General features: G+C 43.2%; 1 protein-coding gene across 7 annotated transcripts in view; it reads right to left on the reverse strand.

The window, feature by feature from the left end:
- Nucleotides 1–23270, reverse strand: part of LOC135900644 (cytoskeleton-associated protein 5-like) — a 108882-nt gene that overhangs the window by 67336 nt on the left and 18276 nt on the right. For all 7 annotated transcript variants that reach the window (XM_070535597.1, XM_070535596.1, XM_070535602.1 and 4 more), the window contains exons 9-15: nucleotides 19763–19888; nucleotides 18913–19058; nucleotides 16391–16565; nucleotides 12723–12836; nucleotides 8631–8759; nucleotides 3200–3442; nucleotides 152–361 (exon numbers count right to left, since the gene is read on the reverse strand). In XM_070535597.1, coding sequence (XP_070391698.1) covers nucleotides 152–361; nucleotides 3200–3442; nucleotides 8631–8759; nucleotides 12723–12836; nucleotides 16391–16565; nucleotides 18913–19058; nucleotides 19763–19888 — 1143 coding nt within the window. The remainder of the gene's footprint in view (nucleotides 1–151; nucleotides 362–3199; nucleotides 3443–8630; nucleotides 8760–12722; nucleotides 12837–16390; nucleotides 16566–18912; nucleotides 19059–19762; nucleotides 19889–23270) is intronic.

Genomic DNA, 23270 nt, shown 5'->3' on the forward strand with positions numbered 1-23270 from the left:
GGGCCTATAAAAATGCATCACTGCCAAAAACCCTGTTCTTACTGTACACATGTACTGCTCCTTGCAGATTGGCACATGTGCTTCTGCTTGCTTACTTATTAGTATGGTCACATTGCCAAACCAAGATACTTTTTTTTTTTGTGCCACGTACCTTGCTCCTCGAGCTGCTCTTGTGCAGGCGGCCGCCGGCACTTCCCCCAACAGCACCCTGTTCCTCCTCAGGCGTGACCGCCTCAGGATGATTGGTCGGCTGTGCTTGGGCAGCCATCGGTGGCGGCGCAGCCGCCGCATGGGAGCTCCCGCCCCTCAGAATGGTGGCCTTGCCCTGGGGCGGAACCTTCGCCGGAAGCTGCGGCCGGACCTGTGCAATTTATTTTTACACAACACTGCGAGTTAGCAATGGTAAAACAGAATTCTTACCACAAGCTTTTCACACCTAGAAGGAACATACAGTCAAACCTCGATATATCGAACACTGATATATCGAATTATTGCGTATATCGAACACTTTCTATATCACGTGGAAAATCGCATGCATTTTTAATTCTTTATTTCGAACGGGGCCAGATGTAAAATGGATATATCGAACTCCGCCGCCCCAGACCAAGTGCACTCTGTTGACAGGAGGCGAGCTTTCCCGCAACTATCTTGGAGATAGTGGCGGTGCGATGAGCGTTCCGGACTGCTGCGTACGACAGCTGCCCACATCGGTTGCGCCGAGGGCGCTATTTGAACGTAGCGGCGTACACACGCGGCGGCTTGGAGCCAGCACGGCCGCCTCGATCACACGCGCACCTATGCGCGCACGGCGAGGCTTGCCCCCGCCGTGCGCGCGTGATCGAGACAGCCGTGAAGCCAGTTGGAGCGCTTTGTCGGTGCTGAGCCACACAGCATGTGCATTGAGGGCTTCGTTGGCGGCGACGACAGCACCGGAACAGTGGCGGAGTTAACAGACGTGGAGATCGCGGCAGAAGTGACTGCTGAGCGGCCAAACGAAGACGCTGCCGAGGCTGATCCAGCAAGCGCTGATGTTGCCCCGCTCCTGACTGCAACTGAGGCTGTAGCTGCTTTGGCCGTTGTACGCCACTACTGCGGCGCAATAGAAGGCACAGGACTGTATCTTGTGGACCGTTTGGACTATGTTGAGGATGCCGTGGTCAAGCACGCGGTTGTCAATATGAAGCAGGCTACGCTGCTTCAGTACTTTTGGCGAACTAAATAAATACTTTGTTTGAAGCTTCTTGTGAGTATCTATTGCACCACGATTGGTTCATTGATTGATTTGTGCTAGTTTTTGACGCGTTTTCTACGTGATTTTATATATCGAATTCTGGCTATATCGAACTATTTTCGATCACCGCGCTGTTCGATATATCGAGGTTCGACTGTACTTATCGAATATGAAAGTTGGGAAATAAGATGTAACTTGACCTTAATAACTGTTGGTAACACCAGGTCTGGCATTTCAGAACTTTGAGATGTCACGCTAAATTCATGTCGCTACACAATGTCAGCAAATTTTTCCCAGTATGATGACGTTGCTCATAAATAAACAAGAGCGCGGTGAGTGTATCGTCTGGCTATGCTCATGTGTGGCAGCCCTAGCAAGCACAGAAACGAGATGAGCCAGCGTATCACCACTTGTCCACCGCTTGGGTACTGGAACCAAAGCTAGTTCATAGAAACCTGCAATATAGTTCATTTGGAGGCTCTTATGCTTTCCAGTATCTTTTCAAGGGTCGTGACCTTCATTTAATGCAAAAAGTAACAATTCAAAAATGTCATGTCGGTACTCCTTTAGCCCCTTCACTGCCAATGACAAGAGAACTCGCCATCAGAATGAGCATCCTCTGGTGCTATTGACGGGTTCAATTCGTTGTGGATATTTGGTAATTTTTGCACATGTGTAAGTGTTCACTTCCTTGTAATTTTGACAAGAAAATAATACACAATGAGGTCTAAAACATTTTTTTGCACTTCTTAAATTTGTTTCGCAATTTGGTTGTGGCAGTTAATTGGTTAACAGTCAGAAGCATCTAATGCTGCAGGCATTGTAAACGCCTCAGCCAATGTGATGGTGGGCAGCCATCAACAGTCATGGTTTCCCAGGCGACCTACTTGTTATGCAAAACAAGTCCAATGCTGCTTCAATGGGCTGACAAAAAATGGCATATTCCTGCACACAGCTTCTTGCTTCTAATGCATGCATTGTTACAGTAAAGCTAGACCACACAAATAATGCTGACACAAATTCTGCGATCATACAATTTCGTTGTGCAGAACAATGCAAGAATTCCAACATTGACTGCTTCATGCATGAATTTCATGATTGAGTGGTTTTACAACTGTGCCTAGTGACCACAATGAAAAAGTGGGTGAAAAGAAACTCAACATTTCGAACTATTTTAATCAACGGTTCAATGAAAGGTCATCTGGTCAGGTAACATGATAAAAGATGTTGCAGTCACCAACCAAGCCAAGGTTAAAAACGTTTCAAAACCCATCCTTGTTCACACTTTTGCGTGTGTGAAAACAGAACCCCCTTCCCCCCTCCCTCCCCCTTGAGTTCCGAAACATCCATTTTTCCCTTAGGGTTGGTCAGTGACCACAACTTTTTCAATCAAATATTTTGTGCAGCGCCCAATGTTTTTAGTAATATTTCTGTTTTGCAATTTGCATACATGCCCATTTCCTAAAAACCGGCAGCACTACAGTAACATGATCCCATTTTCACATCAGAAAGATGCCATGCTCAAACACATCGGCAGAATCAAGCCAATCAAGAGTCAACTTAACATTTGTAGTTTGTTGTGCTGAAATGGGTGCATCTTTAGAATCTGCATGCAGCTGTTCAACAAGATCGCTAGTACACGTGCGCAAACGCTCATGCCAGCAGCAGGACGCAGACTGCTGCCTTTCACTCCCCTGCCGAGGGGTGGTGCATCCACTTGGCTTTGTTGCAGTTTTACAGTCAAGCTGAGTAAGTGTCACTTGCGTGTGAAATCACTGTTCTCTGAGAGCTCGAGTGTAAAAATGAGAGTTGAGCAGACCGTAAGCAATGTTCAGCTGAAGCTAATACTCTTGCCTACTGCACTAATGCCGGGTAAAACATCACTGCAAAAATGTACACAGACAAACTATTTCAACTCAGGTAGCGTATTGGAAAGGATGAAAAAGGAGGAGGCATGATGCCACCCACCTTGTCTAGTTGAGCCATGACTAGTGTTTTGGAGGAAGCCTTGAGCTTGGATGTGGCCCGTGCCATAGACTCGTAGCCAAGGTGAAGCATGCACGGAAGAAGCAGGTCCTGAGCCTTCTTACGGACCTCCCCACTACGGTCTTCCAGGCACTGGTAAAGCTGGGGCAGGCACGATGCAAGCTCTGCACCGGGCACTCCCTTGGCGTCGCACGCACCCAGCCGCTCTGCTAGCCAGCCAAACAACTGCAAGAAACAACATTCAAGGTGACAGGAAAAGGAAGGCCCTGCGTCATACTTTCCGACAGCATACTTCCCTCTTTTGTTTGCATTGAAGAGCGAAGATCGTTTTGAGTATGCGAAAAGCAAAAAAAGAATAGGCTCCCTGCCACACAGTCTAGGCACAGTACACAACAAGCCATGCATCCTGCTTCAAAACAGTTTTTGCTGGGGTACTCTGTTCATAGGTAGGAAAGAGAATAGTGCAAACATAGAACAAAAAAAGTAAAAGAGAAATATTATTTAGCACACATTTGTTTTTTAAAGTGAGCTTCCTCCTTTTTTTTGTAGAATGTGCCGACTGTACAAAACAAGTCAGCGAAGTTACATACAACCCCAAAAATAATGCAAGGGCTTTCACATCGCCAAGTCATGGTGCGTGTGCATGTGTGTGTGCGTGCATGCATGCTTCAGGAGAGGGGGGGAGCTTCATAGGGATTTTTACCATTTGCAGTTCTTCAGCATGCACTGAAATCTCAGCACAGAAGCATTTCCAAATCGTACACGCTGTGATGCATTTGTGTACTGCAAGTGCCAGAAAGAATCGCAGAAGCTGGGAACACATCATAGTTGTCATGTTTCAGACATGACTTATTGGAATGCAGTCACAGTAGCCAGAAAACAAAACAGTGACATTGTGTTACCAGCACAACACCATAGCCCTCAAGTCACTGTAGTGGATATACAAGGCCCACTAGGTTGCTCTGTGGTTCAAGCAACCTTTATTCAAGAAATTGCTAGTGTTACCTTTGCATCTGTTATTCTAACTGAAAAACTAACGCCCATAGCTACTGCAGTAATCCAAATAGCAATGGCTTTAGCTCTAGGTGTGGTTCGAACAGTCCTCCCCAGTGCTCATCTACTACCCCAACAAGTGCTCTAGTGACAGTACCCTTTATAACAGTTAATTTCGTCTATTTTTTCCTGGCTTCATTGTCTGTTGGCTTCGTGTGGCTCTAAAAGAGAAACATGCCGTTATTCACATAACAAACCTTTGCTGGAGCACAAAATATAATGCAAGCAGTAAAAGAAATGGCTACTCCCGAGATTCAAGGGCTGCAACCAGTGCTTTTTGACGTGCCCCTGCACACCGCCATTACGTGTATCACTTTTGTTTTGGAGTCTAAACAAAGCCCCCCGAGCAAGGTTCACGCATGAATGGGCATGTGTTATGCGGTCACAGGATATGAGGACGGCTGTGTCTGGCAGAGAAAAGTATCTGTAGAAAACCATAAAAGGAAAGAAAGGCAATCCCGAAATAAATCAGCTACCAAGCTGAATTAACTATCCAAGCTACAAAAGAAGAGAAAAATAAAATAAAGGGCAGGAAGGTTAAGCAGGTTGTGATTGCTTTGCAACCCTGGTTGCAAAAGTTCGGAGTTGATTTTATTTATTTACTCTAACGGCACAAAGCGTTGCAAAGAGGAGTGGGAAGAACATACACCCACATATACACACATACATCATATGATAGAGTTGGTGAAAATTAAGAAAAGAAAATTATGCACAGCTCTTTTTTTTTTTTCAAATGAAAGTTACACCGCTGCTCCACAACTTGTCTGTACAGTCAAACACTGATAAAACGAAGATAAACACAAGGAAATAAATCGAGGATGTTTCTCACCAATATCAGCTTGTAATGAACAACTAGGTTCAACGGTTACTTAAAGAAATTGTCTAGACCTGAACGGACAGTGTCAAAACCTACAAAATTGTGGCAAGATGGTGCAGGATCTTCTAAGGCAGTGTTTGCCACCCATCTTCATTTTTTTCGCATCTTTTCTAGCTGAGCTTATGAACGCTTCTATCATGGTAATAGGGGATCTCTTGGGATTACAGAAAGATAATTTTACACTTACAGCTCAAATTATTTTTGAATTCAATGTCCCCTTAAAAGGCCCCTAAAGAACTACATACCGACCCCGTTTGAATGAGACTGCAGTGGCCAAGAATCAAACCTACAGCCTTGTGCTCGGCAATGAAATGCATACCTGCCACCATTAAAATTCGTAAGGTCCCACGAATCAGATATCGAGTGTGGGGGGAAACAGCAAATTTTTAACAAGTCTGCCCGAGCATGTGCCTTTTAACGAATACATACGCTAATAACCATTAGATACAGCACAAAACAAACTTGGAACCAAAAGCACTGATAAGGAAAACATTGCTTTTTTTTTTACCACAATGACTTTTCTGTTGTTGATATCGCAGCTTCCGTAGCTAGCCTGTATAAACTTGCTCGAAGAAAGTAACCCTCTTGCGTCCTCTCACCATTAGAAGATCCCCAATGGAAGGTTCGTAGAAGACGAGTTAACCTTGAACATGAGCAGAGTTTATTTTTTGGAGATATTGACGCAACATTCATAAAATGAGCTCAAATTCGTAAACATTATGAAAAATTTGGAAGACTTGGCAGTTATGAAAATGGAGAGCCTATTAGCTGCCACAATGGGTAGCGAGGAGGAAAGTTTGCACTACTGTATGAGCAATATCTACACACCAGAGAACACCGTTATGTGATGGATAAAAAGGTGACACCAGTGACGAAGTCAAGGTGGAAGAAACTGCCGTTTCGAAGCCTGTACGGATTTCTTGGTCAGACTAAGGCAGACAAAAGCCGCTTGTCACTTTTTGTATCAAGACAAGACATTGAATTTTTGCAGCACCCTTGACTACAAGCGATACTAGGTCCTACCAACGAATGCATCGTGCAAGCACAACAACCCAACACATAGCACATGCACAACACACACACCCCATCAAGACTGTGGAGATTTAACAGGAGAGAGCCTTTATTAAATTATGGGGCTGTATGTGCCAAAACCACTTTCTGATTATGCGGCACGCCGTAGTGGAGGATTCTGGAAATTTGGACCACCTGGGGTTCTTTGACCCTTTGAGGGTCAATGACAAATATACGGTGCCGCAAACAAAGTCCGAAATGGTCGATGCCGTATATTTACGGCGGTGTCTATATGTTTAAAAAGCGCACCAATTTCGTAACTTTTTTTTTTCTGTCATGTGCTGCCACTATGTGGGAATACTAGGAATTTTTTTCGCGCTCCTCCCTCTCTCAGTTTTCGTTGCATGGTTTGTTTTAGTGCTCGTTCAGCTCCCGTGCGTCTATATACTACCACTCGTGCATTGGCAAGCGCACGGGCGGGTGGTGGTTTGGGTTTTGTTCCGCGGGCGGTTTCGGCTTCTTGCACTTACAAAACTTATAGTTATCTCATTAGTAATCGCTCTCAAAGGGCGACCGCTTGTTTCTCGGGCATAGGAAGGGTGCCACTATGCATGCATTTCTGTTGCTTTTTTTGTGTGTGTGTGGAGACGCGCGAAATCTAATTGCCTCTGGTTGGTGATAAGATGAAGATTAGCGGAAGTTTGTCACACGTTTTGCTTTTTTTGAGGGGCACACAACCACACAGTTTTCTTGAGTGAGCGCACCTATGCAGTACGATTATGGTATGGATGTACATATTAGTGTAAGAGCAGGAACATTTGAGTCTTGCAAAATATTTTCGTGTGCGCATTTTCAAAGCCTTGAACTATAACAATGCATCAAATTTCGAATTATTTATTTATTTAGTTTATTTCCTTTTTTTATTGTTGTTATTCATGAACAAAGAGTACATATACACTAATGCAAATTATTTTTTCTCACTTCACTGTCACCATAGAAAAATTACAGTAAATTTCTTCGACACAACTTCCTAAGAAGAATTGGAATCTGCAATAAAAAAATATCGACCCTGGGCAGTCGCATATGGCGAAAAAAATCGATCCTCAAAGGGTTAACCTGCACCTAAATCTAAGCACATGGGTGTTTTCGCATTTCGCCCCCATCGAAATTCGGCCGCCACAGCCGGAATTCAATCCCGCGACCAACAGGAAAGAGTCGCACGGTTGCCTATATTAGCGTAATTGAATTGAAGGGCCCGATGCCCCCGACTACAGTGCCACAGCGGACACCATAATGGAGGGCTACAGATTACTTTTGACCACTTAGTGTTCTTCACTGTGCGCAGTACAGTGTGCACCCAAATTAAGTGCCAGAGCTTTTTTGCGTTTTGACTCCATCTAAATGCGGCTACTGCAACTGGGAATTAAACTCCTGTGCCATAGCGACTAAGCCAACCTTTCGGATTAGCTAGTGAAGTGAATGCTTGTTGTTCCCTATTCAGCATGTCTAATTTCTTCAAACTAGAAAACAGCTGAAGCTCAATAACATCATTTCATGCATTCAAACACTATGTACGCTTGAAGTTTATTTACTATAATGTTTTGGATATTAGTGACCATCTGTATGTTCTTTTACAACATACTAGTACTAATTTTGGTCTTCCGGTTTGCTTAGTGTGCTTTGTTTGCCATTTGCTACTGGTTTAAAGGTTTAGCTTTTAGGTATTCTTTATGACACCTATATCTGAAGATACCCTCCGGGCACTAGATAGAGAAGTACTTAAAAAAAAAGTGTGTTTTGCTTACAATTGCCATTTTATTTATTCACCTGCTTTCCGAGATTGTTGCTACGAAAAAAAAAAAAAAGTTTTTCTTAATCTGTGCGCCCATCAAAGCTCCCAAGTGTGGGGTCCTGTCTGTATATCATTTTGCTTGCACTTAATTGTAATTATTAAAGACCTGATTGATTCGTTGATTCAAGGAACTAAGGTGTAGCCACCTAAAAGTTACCTTGCTGTTGCTAGATCAGTTGCAAGGTGAAGCTCCATTATTGAATGCAACTTCTGACAGGGGCCAGTGTATTGGCGAGGCGAGATGGCTATCGTGGAGAAATTCAGACTTGCCGCGGTGGCTCAGTGGTGATGGCATTGCACTTGAGCACAAGGAGTCGTCGATTTGATTCTCGACCACCACAGCCACATAACGAAAAGGGGTGGAATGTAAAAATGCTTGTGTACCGCAATTTTTTTTTGACCCCAGATGGTCAAAAAGAGATTAATTCGGAGTCCATCCACTACGACATACTTCATGACCCTCTGTGTAGTTTCGGGATGTTAGGGCCCAAAATTTATCTCCTATAGAAATTTAAAGCTTTCTTTAAAAATATACGATTCCAAGGAATAATAAAAGAGTATGCATCAACAAATGTCGGTCCAAGAGTGCAAGACACTCGAGAGAAAATCAAAGAGCTCACCTCGGATCGAAGCAGGGGGTTTTCTGCCTTAAGCGCGTCCTTGAGCATCTCGTTTTCAAAGAAGGTCCCCAGGCTGGCATGTGAAGACCACTCGTTGAGGCAGGAAAGTGCAGCCGCACGAACCATGTTCTGGTGGAAGAGCAAGCCGTCAACGTATTTTGTGTGCGTGTCATACTTAGCCAGAAGATCATAGTGTGTGGCTTCGCATAACACCACAAACACTGGTACAACTTTCAGTACAAGTATGAACTCGTTATGAAGTGCCCAAACAACAAGGAACAAATTCTCTATTCATTTTCTACATGTGCATGTGCATTGAAGTGTCTCAACCATAAGATACTACAATAGTGGCTTAGGTGTATATAAAGCATGAAACAGCTTTCCACCTTCAACATTATAAATCTATCGAGGGGCTCTTACACAAATTTTGCAAAATAACAAAAACGAAAAACAACTTTTTACTTTATAAATCTTATACTAGTGTACAACCCACTGTTCGCCACGATTGGTCACAAAACCAAAGGCACGCAAGTTAGTCTTGATTTACGATTTTGCTTTCCTCATACTTTTAGAGTCGCTTATTATGTTTGCACTGGGAACAACATGGCCTATCTCATAACTGCGAGTCGACCTAGTTGGAACAGATTCATCTTAAAACTTTTTGTGTGCAAACAAACAGGGACGAAGAACAGGGACAACACAAGGACGAGCGCTAGGGGCAACACAAGGACGAGCGCTCGTCCTTGTGTTGCCCTTATTCTTCGTCCGTTTGTTTGCGCACAAAAAGTTTTCAGATGAATGGCCTATCTCGTCATATTGTTTCCGATACTAGGTGATGCTGAATGGCACCAATGGCCCCAACATATGCCAGATATATGTCTGTTGCGGTTTCACCAAATGGCTTGTAGTGCACAGTTTCAACACTTGGGTGTATGTTGTACTGATGATGGCAAGTCAATCTATGCTCAAATGACAATGCACAACTGCCTACTATTGTGGCCCATTACCAAAGTATCATTGACGATGACGCCTGCCCAACGACATTTATTCTGTGCAATTGCCATTCTGCACAACAAAGGCTTTTAGTACACGAAACAATGACAAACAATACTTTTCATGTTTATTTTCCTTTCGATAAGAACACCAGCTATTTCCACAATTACAAGCATATTAGGAATATATGAACTTGGACAGTATTTGCAGTTAATCACTGTAGCAGAAGATAGCCACAGAGCTAAGATTACTTATCTTGCTTGCAAAGTGTATTTGCAAATAACCAATAACTTGGGTGTGCTTGCGCACTTGCACAACCAAACCAACATAACCCAAAATTTATCTGGTTTTGGAAAACTTTTTTTAGAATTTGTAAGCTGGCACAATCACACAATTTTGTTTTCCGTTCATGAAGAGGAAAATGTCCTTACTGACAAACAACTTCAGTAATTCTATCTCTGTTGTCTCTTAAAACAACGACTAACGTGCAAGAACACATTGCAGCCCATCACCAGCAAGCCTTTAGGCATGAAAAAGAAGGTTACGAACTGCGAATACCAAATAGTAGATTTCTAATTAAATATCGAACCAAATCAAGAAAGAAAAGCCAAACATTAAATCGAATATAGAAAAGTTCTCATAACTTTAATGCTTATGAACTTTCGGCACACGCACATGCTCAGGAGTCTTCTAGCATTGTGTAACAAGAATGAAAGTAAGCTATCGTAACTTGGGTACATATAGATCAATATATACAAGACAGTCCACTCTTATTAAAGGGAGCACCAAATTCATATGCCGGCATTGATTACAGCTCAGTTCTAGTGTACGAGAGTTTAGAAAAAAAAATTTAATCAATAGAATTTCTGTTTAATAGAATCAATGGCTTTTTTCCCCCCCTGTCAAATTAATGAATTAGTGACTTTCTGTTATACCGAATGCCAATGAGGTTCTCGGGTTTTATTTTTGCATAGAAAGTTTTACCTTTCTGTTTTTCTCCAGAATACAGAAGGGCTATCTGAACTTTATGGCAGGTGGGTTATCATAAGGCCAATCTGCATGACAGACGAAGGGACTGCTCACAGAGTGACTAGATCACCCCTCTGCCTATAGCCGGTGCCGTCCGCATCGTGCCAGTGTCACGGTCGGTGCGATTTAATAGCCAAATGCCAAAGAATCTGAAATCTGTGTGCTTTAGTTCCCTCTCTCGCACATGCGCAACTTGCTCACTCAGGGATTCTACCAAGTTGACATTTCCAAATTCCCCGAGTTTTCCAGGTTTCCCTGTGTGCCTTTACAAAATTCCCTGAATGAAACAGAACTGTTTAATGTAAAGATGGGCTGACACCATGTTGCCTGATGCTATCATTCTCTAGTAAGACTTACTCCATTTTAAATAGTAAGGAGTAATATTTATTTTATTCAAAAAGAAAACAGAAGGAAGGTGTTAGTAAATGGCACAGCGAATAAAATATTCTAAAAGAAAATTGCAAAACTCATTCCAAATCGAGTCGAACATTTTCAAATAGAAAAGGAGATGCATACAAAAGTAAATATTTTCGAATATGAGCTATTTCTATCAACTGATAGCAAGCTCATCGGTATGAGGCCTGAATTTTGTCAGAACTAAGATTCTCTCTCAGCAGCTGGAAAGTCAACCTCAGCTGTCCTGACATACTCTTAGCCCGTACACAGCAGCTCAGTGTTGAGTTTCACTGCTTTAAAGAGTTTATTTTGGTTTGGGTGAAGGACACCTGCATCTCGGCATGAGCCAACACTTTGTTTTTTGAGCTCAAGCTCCTTCAAAGAGGCGGTGGCATGCTTCCTTTCCCATTCATTCCTTAATGTGTAGGTCCTTTCCGTTCTTGTCCTCCTTCCGCAGCGCATTCGCCCCACGGACCATTTGAAGCATCCTTTTGGTCATTTGTACAGTCAACGTCCGATTTTTCAGACTCCCTAGGGACCGCAAGAACATCCTAAAAATCGGGCAGTCCAGAAAAAAGTGATTGCATGTCTTTAACTGCCCTTAAGGGCTCAAACTGCCACACAGGCATGACCAAAAGAGCCCTGAAGGCCTGCCAGTACACTTATTAGGCATATCGGTACTCATACTGTGACATGAGATGAGGGTGGATGCATGTATAATTAAGGAATACATACTGTGTCCCTTGACAATTGCCCTTTCCCAGGCTTATGAAACTTCACCGCATTACTATGCATATGCTTCAGCACATAGAACTTCTGTATTGAAGCAAAGCTGACTTTCGAAAACACGTTGTGCTTACAGAGCTTTGAAGCCAATCGCGAGGATTACAAAGGTGGAGTCAGTGCCATTGCTGACAGGGGCGAATTCTTTCAATGAAAAACATGGCACCACATGGCAAGAAGCTTAATAGCGAACATAGAAGCAGCTAGGCCCGGTGTTGCCACGGTGGTGGCCACAGCGGCCAGCGCATCTGCGTACGAGAGCGCCAGTTCGAGGCAGTGAGATAATCAAAATGGTGGCGTTGGTAGCTTTGATTAATGCCCTTTCGGAACTGTAGTCACGGCAAAAAGTCAGAAATATCGAACGGTGAAGTGTTCTTGCGTCCTAAATTTCAGACGTTCTTATGCTGTGTGAATTATCGGGCATGTACGAAAAATTGTGTGTCTAGAAAATCTGTCGTTAACTGTACTCCGGCAACTCCTCGGCTCGACAACATGGCATCAATGACGATTCGTTGCGATTCTTCTGACTAAAGCCAGAATTAACGTGATTTTCATTTCCTTTCAATAAAATTACAGCTAATTTTCTCCTGATAGAAGCACAAATTTCCCAAGTTTTCCCCGAGTATTTCCAGATTATTCAAATTCCCTGAGGATTCCCAGTTTTCCTGGTTGGTAAACACCCTGTGACTTGTTAAGGCATGGTATAATGCCCACTGCCCGATGCGCTACATGATTTACAATCATAGGATAACACAGTTTCTAAGTGCTTGTGCTGTTTATGCACGTAAGTGCAAGCATACCCCGAGTACAAGAAAAGTGAGCATTAAATGCCAATGTCAGTGATTGCATATGACAAGGCCCCCTCCAAAATGAAAGCTGTCAGAGACTCACCTTGCTGTCACCCAGCGTAACAAACATGCCAGGTGCAAGAGTACGAACATAGGGTCCACAGTGGGGACCTAGGGCTGCACCCAGGCACTGGCATATGTTCAGGGCCTGGATAGCCTGCAAGACAGGAACACAGACCAAAATTACACTAATCAGAACTGTACAACTATGACGAGAAGTTGAAATGAGCCTAGTCTGCAATTTTTCCAAATGGACAATGCATTACAAGTAATGCACACACTCAATTCTGTTCCCAGCTGTAGGAATCAAGATGCTTTCCTGTGCCTTGTCCGCCAGCTGGTGCATTGTGCTTAACTTGATCTTCAGGAACTGCCGCCATGATGGCTACATCGCAGACACAGCTAGCACGCTGGTGCTAATTTCTCGCATAAACCAGTGCTTTTTCCTCCTGGGGTCAAGTCACTGCAAGAGCATACGTCACTGGGACATGCCCCGATTGGCCGCCCAAACAGTAGCCCCAGGCACCCTCTCCACATGAGCTCTCTTCCACTGAGCTCTTCGTCGCCGTGGCAGAGGCTCACAGGCCCACAAGGAGGTGGTTACATGGGACCTTTGCTCTCCCAACTCCTTGTTTTCGCGCTTCATGGGCTGCTATCCGGTTAGCCCTAGCGTAGTGGGCACGCGCACTTGATTGGTCTTGCAGCAAGCCTTTGCCTGTAAGCACCGTGACTGTCGCACTGTGCTGTATCTTGGGTTAATAAACCTGTGTGTGATGGCGATTCGGCTCTGCAGCCTTCTCTGCACCATGTCAGAGAGTCGACAAACCTTGCCGTAGTGCCTTTCTGCATTGAGGAGTGGAGGAGCAGCGTGCCCTTTCCCGACTGTCGCTCGTTGGGTGAGCCTTGTATAAACCAATCTCCGCACAGTGAAAGAGATACTAAGAGAAATACTGAATAAGCTCACTTTGGTAGGTCAGTGCATTTGCTGTGAGTAAGTTGAGTGAATATAAGTAGCTGCCCCCTCAAATCCCAAAGTCTGAACCACCTCATCTATCAGCTACTGCAGAAATCCCACACCTCGTCGGCTCTGTCATTACTCTTGATGACAATGCAACTGTTTCTGTTAATGCGATGTTCTCAAAAGCCAGACATCCGAGGCACCACCTAAATGGAGCATTTCACAAGTACTGACTGACAGTCCACACTACATACAATTTGCTTACAACTTCGAAATGCTGTGCTTCGGATGTCCGATCAGCATTTTACAATATTGCAACCACCTGTTTGAGCGAGGGGCAGTATTTTAATTCAGACACACCTGGTACACTTGCCCGACATTGCAACACAACTGCATAGACAAGATTGCACTTCTACATCTTTGGCCAGAAAAATGACTAGAAACTGATGCCATATTGAACTCTGAGCAGAAGCAAGCAATCAATTTTCAGTTGAATGCAAAGAATGTTCTGCATAGTTGGCACTATGAATGCCGCAGGCTTCGTGCAAGTTTCTGGTCTGCCTGTATGTTGACCTAAATCAGGAGTATTCACATTATCTTTTTTTATGAAAGAGACAAAGTCAACATACAACTAGCAATACTTTGTATTCCTCCAAAACTGTGCTACTATAGAGCAAACTGTCAATAGCAAAAAAAAAAGAAAGAAAGAAAATGCCAAAGTTTCTTTTTCCAAATCCTGTTCCCAAACCAAAATGATGAGTCAGGCTGATGCAATGGATCATCACCAGCCTATTTTATGTTCTCAGCAGGATGAAGGCCTGTCCCTGCGATCTCCAATTACCCCTGTCCTGCGCAACACCCTCTACTGCATTACAGGTCTGACCACCACCTTGGTCAGGTGCTCTGCAGCTGCTGGGGACTGAGGGCCATTGGTTGATCACGCGAGTCATTTGGGAGGGAGCGTCTTTTGTTGAAGCCTAGTGGATCTTCCTAATTTGATTGTATCTGGATTAGCATAGCCCCACTGGCTCGGCATTTTTTGTTGTAGTCAGGTGCCACTCCTTTTTTCAACATCTTGGACACATTTTTTGCTTGGATGCAATGGAGCAATGCATTGTAAAGCACCTGGGCACTGCTGTGCAGGAATATTGCACAAAGGTTTCCAGGTTGAGCCTCTGCTTACTTCCAAGCATAACAAAGCAGGCTTTTTTACAGCGAAGCTTTCTGTGCCTAGGATCTGGAAAAATATGCGTCCGAGATGCTGACAAAAACCAATCATGATGTGGGCCGATCCTGGTGATAGTGCAAAAAGAGTCCAAGCTCAATGGCACATACCCGTGTGGGCTTTAGGACCTGTAACGCACCCTTGAACTACCCTTGTCACACGTGGGACCCAAAGAGGTCCCAGGCACAAGGGTAAGATGTTTTTGAAAAAATGTTTTGTACAACTTTTTCAAAAAGGACTTTAAAAAAAATTACGGTCTCTTAGGATCTCTCTTGAGAGGGCAACGGCCAAAGCCTCCTCTTCCTCCCCTTAGCATTTGCCTCTTTCTCTTTTTTCTTTTAGTCATTACTGCTCACTACTAAGCATTTTTATTTGTAATCAATTGTGGTCATTACAAGTCGTTGTTAGACATGTATGTCATCACAGTCATTAGTAGTTATTACAGGTAATTTCAGTCATTACTGGTCATTACTAAATATTTTGAGTCATTTCTAGTGAATCGTAATTGTTACAAGTTGTCGTTAGACATATTGGTCATTTTGTAGTCATTACTGCTCACTACAAGCATTTTTATTCATTTCTAATCAGTTGTAGTCTTTACAAGTTGTCATTAGACATATTGGTCATTTCATAGTCATCACAAGTCATTTCAGTCATTACTGCCCACTAGTAAGCATTTTAGTCATTTGTGGTCATTACAAGCCATCGTTATACATATTGGTCATTTCGTAGTTATTAGTAGTCATTACAAGTCATTCGCAGTCATTACTATACATTTCTAATCATTTGTGGTCATTACAAGCCATTGTTAGACATATTGGTCATTCCGGAGTCATTAGTAGTAATTACTAGACATTAGTCATTACTAGTCATTATTAACCTCTACCAATCCATATTATAACATTATCATTCACTGTCACTATCAATCATTTTTCGTTCTTTAATCTGTCTTCATATGGCGTGATGATGCTTCGGCGGACACTCCGGCACTCAGGTCTGCTTACACGAACTCCACCATGAGCCTAGAAAGGCTTTCCATAAAATTCTCGGTGCCAACCGCGCAAACGAGCCAGTGCCACTGCTCGCGCATTCGTTGTTGTTTTTTACAGCTGGCTCTGTTGTGCAAAAACCATCATCAGCAGCAGCAATGGTTCAAGCGTCCTCGTCTTCTGCAGCTGGCTCCATTGCCGCTCATCATTCCAGCGTAGAATTTCACTTCCTTTCTGCCGTAATGGGGAGGCCGTGTTTATGGGGGTATGAGCCATTGCTTAAAGGGCTATGCATGTGTGTACCCAATTGCCATGCTGATCACAGATTAGAACAAAAATATGTTTGCACCTTTGTTCAATTTCTGGGTCACCTCTGTGTCGTGCATTATTGCTGGTCATTCACCTTCACAACGTGGAATGGCTCATGATTTTTTTTTATGTGAACAATTAATTAGTGCCTATGCAGATGCTGCAAAACCTCAAGACACTCAAGTACAGAGAGGAACATGTGAACCTTCAAATTGGGCTGCCACACCCACCAAATTCTTGTTAGAGTCGAGTAGTCGTGCTCGCAACGATGTCGGCAGGTCACCCAGCTCCGGGCAAACAAACTTGGCCTGGTCCACGATGGCCGCCAGCTTCTGGAGAGCCTCCTGGCGAACCTTCCAGTTCTTGTCCGACAGCTCCGATAGTAGAGACTCAGTCAATTGGCCACTGCTCGGAGGGAGAAAAAAGCAAAGGGCGACAGTGAGCCCATAGCAGAGGTGGAAAACAATCCCTTGTGCAATATTCAACCTACAGTGACAATTCAATACAATGAACCCAGATATAAGGAAATAAATCTAAAATTTGCCTGGCCATGCTTTATTTCATCAAGTATTTTACTGCTATAATGAAATTTAAAAGGCAAGAGCCGAGACAATACCACATGTAGTGAAACAAATATCTCTTCACTCTGCAGCTCAAGGTATGTATTCTGGTAGCAAAAATGTCAAACAACTCGACCAGAGTAACTTGAAAAAGCACATTCTGGATGTGCGTGTGCTTTTTGGTCAACGGCTTGGCTTGCTTGGTATGCAAGCCAGAGAGCCAATGCGTTGATCCAGCATCACACCGGTTACGTGGTCGCATAATAATGACAGCGAATTGCGTTTGCAATTTAGCATTGTTGACATGCCCTTTATCAGCATGGCAAGCATTTGATAGGCAATCAAAATTGACAGGAGACCCTTTGTTGGGCTGTCGTAGACATCACATAAGCTTGCTTGCATAGACCCAATTGCCTGTTTTCTTCAAAAGCATCTTTTTCACCAGCATGTACAATTGCAGCAAATATTGGATACAAAGAAAACATTTCCATCTTGGATGTAACATTTATAGAGAGATTGAACTGTGGTGGTAAATTAGTGCCTTGCGAAGTCTACTGTAAGGCTAAAACACCTTTGCATTTTTGCTCAAGAGTATTTTTGCAATGAGTTGGCAGCAGAGAGCATCAAGGATGATTCAATGGGGGTCTGGCAATCAACTACAATAAAAGGGCATGCTGTCTGCCGTCTTGCACTCCTTTGCACAAACCCATTACATTGCAAAACCCTTCATGTTTATAAATAAAGGTACCAGGTGAAGAGAATTAGTGAAATAGCAACCGACACAAGGACAAGAGAGGCACAGCGAGTCGTTCAACCAAACAAATCTGGAAAGGAAGCATTCCACAGGAACCAAATTCTGAGCAAAGTGAATTTAGTTAATATAAATGCCCCAAAATTTTCAGCAATTATCAGTGGGCAAGCCAAATACCAGTTGTAATACCAGTTGTTGCAGGCAACTTTGCTGAACATTGGAGATATATGCACATTAGCCATGCTTCACAATCAAAAGAACATGACACAGACAAAGACATGAGAAACAAACTAAGCTACAACTCCTTACACACAAATGCCCAGGACAATGTACAGAAGGATGGCCACCATGGTAGCTTAAATGGTAAAGTTCGACACACAAAACATGGATGCTGTGTTTTTGGCTTCCACCTGCGGGAAGTGGTATGGTCTTATCGACAACTTGAATTTCTTATGGGTGTGCAAATATTCGAAAAGTTCGAATCTAGTTTAATAATATTGGGGCGATTTTGTGCCGAATTTCATAACAGAATTTTGCCTGTAAAGTCCACTTAGCCATTGAACGCCTAAACTTTGCGGAAAAGCCAGCCTCTTACTATCAAGCGGCACTGGTTTGCGAATGGCAAGGGCGTATTTTTTTTTCGGCGCCACCCACAATTTTGAGCTTATCTCTTGACAGCAAGTGCAATGAGTCATGACTGGCGCAAAGTCAAATGCCTCCGAGTTTACGAGCATTTGATGCGGTACAATAAGGCACAGGCTGGTGAGGACAGCTAGTAGGAATTACTAAATTATCCAAGTTATCATGAGCCAAATACACAACGTTTGAGTATAGCGGCTTAGTAGTCTAGTTTTCTTTAATATTGACATTGCAATCTTACAACGCAACAAATGAACCCCACTTGCCAATAAATGCACATGCATATCATTATTCGACATTCGAAGCTAAGTATTCATATGTGAAAATTGATAATCACACACCCCTAACTTTTATTTCTTCATTCGATAAAACACGATTTCTGCTATGCTCTCTGGGTTCATTGTCCATTTCTTCATGTGGCTGCAGCTAACGATGAAGCCTTTCGGATTCTATTTTCTTGTATTTAATTGCATTCTGGAGTTTTATCTGCCAAAACAACAATTTGATTACGAGGCACACCATAGTGGGGAATTCCAAATTAATTTTGACTACCAGGGGATCTTTAACGTGCCCCCAATGCATGGTACACTGGCGCTTTTGCATTTCGCCTCCATGGAAATGCAGCTGCTACGCCTGGCATTTGATCGCACAACCTCGTGCTTAGCAGCACAACACCATAGCTGCTAAGCCACCATGCCCGGCATTCTTTTTCTTCTAACTAAATATTGATAAATGTTCCACATGAGGAACTTGACAGTCCAGCCTGGTATTGTTCTTACATGCAGCATGCGTGACAACTTGCCTGATGTCAGTACGAGGAACCAAGTCCTCCATGTCAAGAGCAGCTTCTTGCCCCTCCTGTGCAGACTCTGCAGAATCGCCTCCACCATCATTGACGGAGGAAGTTGGCACTCCCCGAATGGGCGCAGGGGGCTTCTGACCTTCCATCTGAGATATTCAAAGAATATTACAGCTTTACACATTCGGTGCTTCAATTGCAATCACTAAAATTGCCAAACATGTATACAGTATATCCTTTGAATCAGTGCTCATGCACATAAGGTTCAGAGAAGTCAAACACAATTTTTAATAAAAAAATGTAGCAATGTTGCTGTTCTCAGGACTGAACAATGCTCGCAATGCACTTGCCAACAGTTATGAATGCCTGTGGATGCTTTGAATACCAAGCCTATTCAAATAAGTCACCAGGGATTGAGATTATTTTGATTGCAGATTTCAGCATGTTGAAACTAATTTTTCTGCTCCATAATAGTACACATGCCAGCCTGCAAACTTAAGCAGCAACAAACTTGGAAAAGCCCAATTTGACAAGCCACACTCTTGCCATCACAGCGACTGCTGTTGCAGATTTCACCTGTTTCAGGAACTTGTCTGAATAAACTGGTTCTAAGCAGGCATGCCTATGGAGTCCTTTCAGAATCGAAAAACTTCTAAGGGTATGGTAGGACACCGACGAGCAAAACTTTCTGAACAAAATTTGTTTTCCGTAAACCTTGCTGAAACATTCATAAAATTGTAGAACGAGCTCCGATTCATAAACTTTACGCAGGTAGGTGACAGCACACTCATGAAATTCAATGCCATGGCTGAATGCTATCAAAATGCACAAGAAATGTATGCAGACTGCCAACCTTTGCAAGTTCCGCATCAAGCTGTTGCACGAGGGTGGCCTTCTCTCCCTCAAACAAGGTCCTCAATGTCTTGCCCATGTAGAGGTACAATACACCAGCCAAAGTGATGGATGCAGTCCTCACCGCCTGCTCGTGAAGAGAATCAGAACTGCTCATTCAAAATTACTGCAGTGCTCCCCGGATAATGCAAGATACAGTTACAATTTCAGCATTAAGGCACACGAAAAGAAAGAAAGGGCAGGAACCGTAAACCTGCATGGTTAAAAGAAGCAATCAGATAACAAAGAAGGCCTCACCTTCAGTTCTTGGTTAATTCTGTATAGTCAATGGACATGAATATACGGAAAACTTACATACAAGAGTAATGGCAAGCCTCAAGGGCCATAATTTTATTTATTTATTTACATACTCTCAAGGCCCGAGGGCATCACAAAGAGGAGTGGCGAGTACATATGTACGTAATCATTGGCAATGTTCTTGAAATTAGCGGTGTCACAGATGGCAGCGATGGAGGCGGGAAGGTGGTTCTAGTAGTCGGTAGTGCGTCGTATAAATGATTGAAAGTAAGAGTTGGAGTTGCATGATGGTACCCCTACCTTCATTTGGCAATCGATGCGAGGTAAAATGTAGGATGGGTAAAGGAACAACTTATCTTTAAGAACGGGATTAGTGTAATAAATCTTAAGAAAGAGGCATAAGCGCACACTTACGACGTACTGCAAGCTCTGGCAAACTGAGCGTCAGTTTCATTGATGATAGGCTTGCGTGGTATGCATAATTTGACAAAATTAAACGGGCGGCCCTGTTCTGAAGCGATTCAAGAAGATTTGTTAGATTAGCTTGACCAGGGTCCCAAATAGAGCAAGCATTTTCGAGCTTGGGACGTGCTAATGTTTTATAAAGTTGTGACTGAACTTGAACAGTCGCATTGGAAAAATTGTGATGTATGAAACTGAGCATGCGGTTATCCTTATTAAATATGTATTGGAGATGTACATTCCACGAGAGATTACTAGCGATATGTATACCAAGATATTTGTAAGATGCTACACGGGTTAATGGTGTGTTCTTTAGGGTATAGTTGAGAGAAACATGGCAAGAGGAAGTCTGTGAGACACGCATGCTTTTACATTTAATAATATTGAGGGTCATTAAAGAATTGGAGCACCAAGATGATATGGTGCTGAGGTCAGATAGCAGGGCAGCATATCAGAGGCATTAGTGATGACGTAGTAAACTACGCAGTCATCAGCAAAAAGCTTTATAGAAGAAGTAACTAATTTGGGGAGGTCATTAATAAAAATAAAAACGTAGTGGACCCAAAACAGACCCCTGAGGTACACCAGACTGCACAAGAGTGATGGAAGAGTCATGTTCGTTAGCAGATACATGTTGGAAGTGGTTAGAAAGGGAGCGTTCAATCCAGCGCAAGATATTAGTATCGATATTAAGTTTACGCAAATTGAGGAAAAGAAATTTGTGAGACACGGAGTCTAAAGCTTTCACGAAATCCAAGAATACACAATCGTTATTCCTTTGTCTGCAGTAGTAAATAAATTGTCAGTAAAAACCAAGAGCTGTGTGTCACATGAAAGAAATTTCCTAAAACCATGCTGACAATTAGAGAAAACCGAGTTTGATTCCAGAAAAGTAATAGGATGCGAGTAAACGACGTGTTCCACGAGTTTACAGGGTACGCTGGTTGATGATACGGGCCTATAATTAAATGGAGAGTTAGTGGGTCCCGATTTATGCAGTAAAACCACCTTCCCTACCTTCCTATCATTAGGCAAGGTGGATGATTCTAGTGAGTGAGCAAAAATGTGCGACTGTTTTCAAGGGCCCCTAACCAGGTCTGGCTATTTTGAGCTACAATGCACGCTAATGATCATGTTTGCAAAGTGTTACACTGCTATGCGCCGCGGAAAGGTCCGAAATTTCAAACCGAACGCCGTTTTCGCTTTCCCTCGTGGCAACCGTGCTCCAACCCGGACGGTGACATAAAAATGTTCCTGCGCCTACGTACTCGTGTTCGCAGTGTGACGTCAATCATAGAGACATGCAACTTTGAGAATTATTCAAGGCAACAGCTGTTATTTGTGTAATATGTTGCTTGAACAGACAAGTTAAAGCATAGAGAAATAATAAAACACACAAATTGAATGTCTGTATGTTTTTGCTTTACTTCGCACGGCAGCAAGAGAGGTGTACTTCCATTTCGTCTGGTTCCCACGTCAAGCAGTCGTGCACGCAGACACCAAAACTATGTCATTTTCTACTGTGTTCCAGCGCGGGATCATGCTCTGTGATCCTCTTGTGTCTGCCTCAGTATTCGTGCAGCACTGAATTATACCGGTAGTCAGGCGCGCAAAATCGTGTACTGCGTGAAACGAGACACTCACAACAGCTCGCGTGTGACGCTGTCAGCATAAGTGCGCCGCGCTGCAAAAAAGCAAGGAGAAAAATAAATGAAGGCGGGGGCGCCCGTGACGTATGCGTCCTGCAATTTTCGAGGTCCAACATGAAATAACGCAGGGAAGGAATTTCACCTGCGGAGGCTAGACGGGACGAGTGGTGAGAGTGTCTCGCTTGGCAGTGGAGCTCGCCTGCTGAAATCATGGGTTCGCAGCACTGAAATATTCTATTTCGGCTACTATTAATGAGCCAATTTAATTTTTGTGGCAGAACGCTCTCCAGAGGACACTTACAGCGTGTAACCGAAATTTGCTATGGGGGGACTGGTGAGGGGCCCTTTAAAGAAGAATACATCATGTTTTTAAGAAACTTGGTATAGATATCATCGATTCCTGCACAAGAAGATATTTTTAGCTTTGTAATCAAACCAGCAATACCAACAGCATCAAAAGAAACAGGGTTCATAGGAATGTAATCAGCAAACGGGATATCAGGATAAGCATGGGGTGATGAAGCAGAAAAGAGTAACACGAATACATTGTTTAATACTTTGCAGCAGTCATCAGGGAAACATGCCACAATGTTGCACTAGTATCCATGGGCTGCGCAACATGCACAACCTCATTCAGTGGTATGTGCCTATCTAGAAACAAACTGTAGCAATGAGTTGCCCACTCTACCATGCTAAAACATTCTAAGCTGAACTGAACATGCAATCATGCCTGGAGAGCTGCATTTGTGCAGATGACATGAAACAGATGATTGGATAGTGCTGTGTCATTGACCCATTTATTCTTATTCGTGCTCTCGTTGCACACTCCCACATATGCACTTCGTATTTTTCTTATGGTGATAAACCAGCGCCTGCGATGCTGGTTTTTCCACAGAGCTTGCTTGCAGACGAGTTTGGATTAAGAAATGCGAAACCTGATCAAAAAATAAAAATGTTGCTATATATTCAGAGCTGCGCAATGCCACGCAGCAACCAAGAAATTTGGTGTTGGGCTAAGCAAGGAAGCTACGAGCATACCGCAACATTTATGCGATGACTACGGCAAAGAGGCATTATAGCATACAAAAATAAATGCTTCGG

This window comes from Dermacentor albipictus, chromosome 3 (assembly GCF_038994185.2).
Source record: "Dermacentor albipictus isolate Rhodes 1998 colony chromosome 3, USDA_Dalb.pri_finalv2, whole genome shotgun sequence".
NCBI lineage: Eukaryota > Metazoa > Arthropoda > Arachnida > Ixodida > Ixodidae > Dermacentor > Dermacentor albipictus.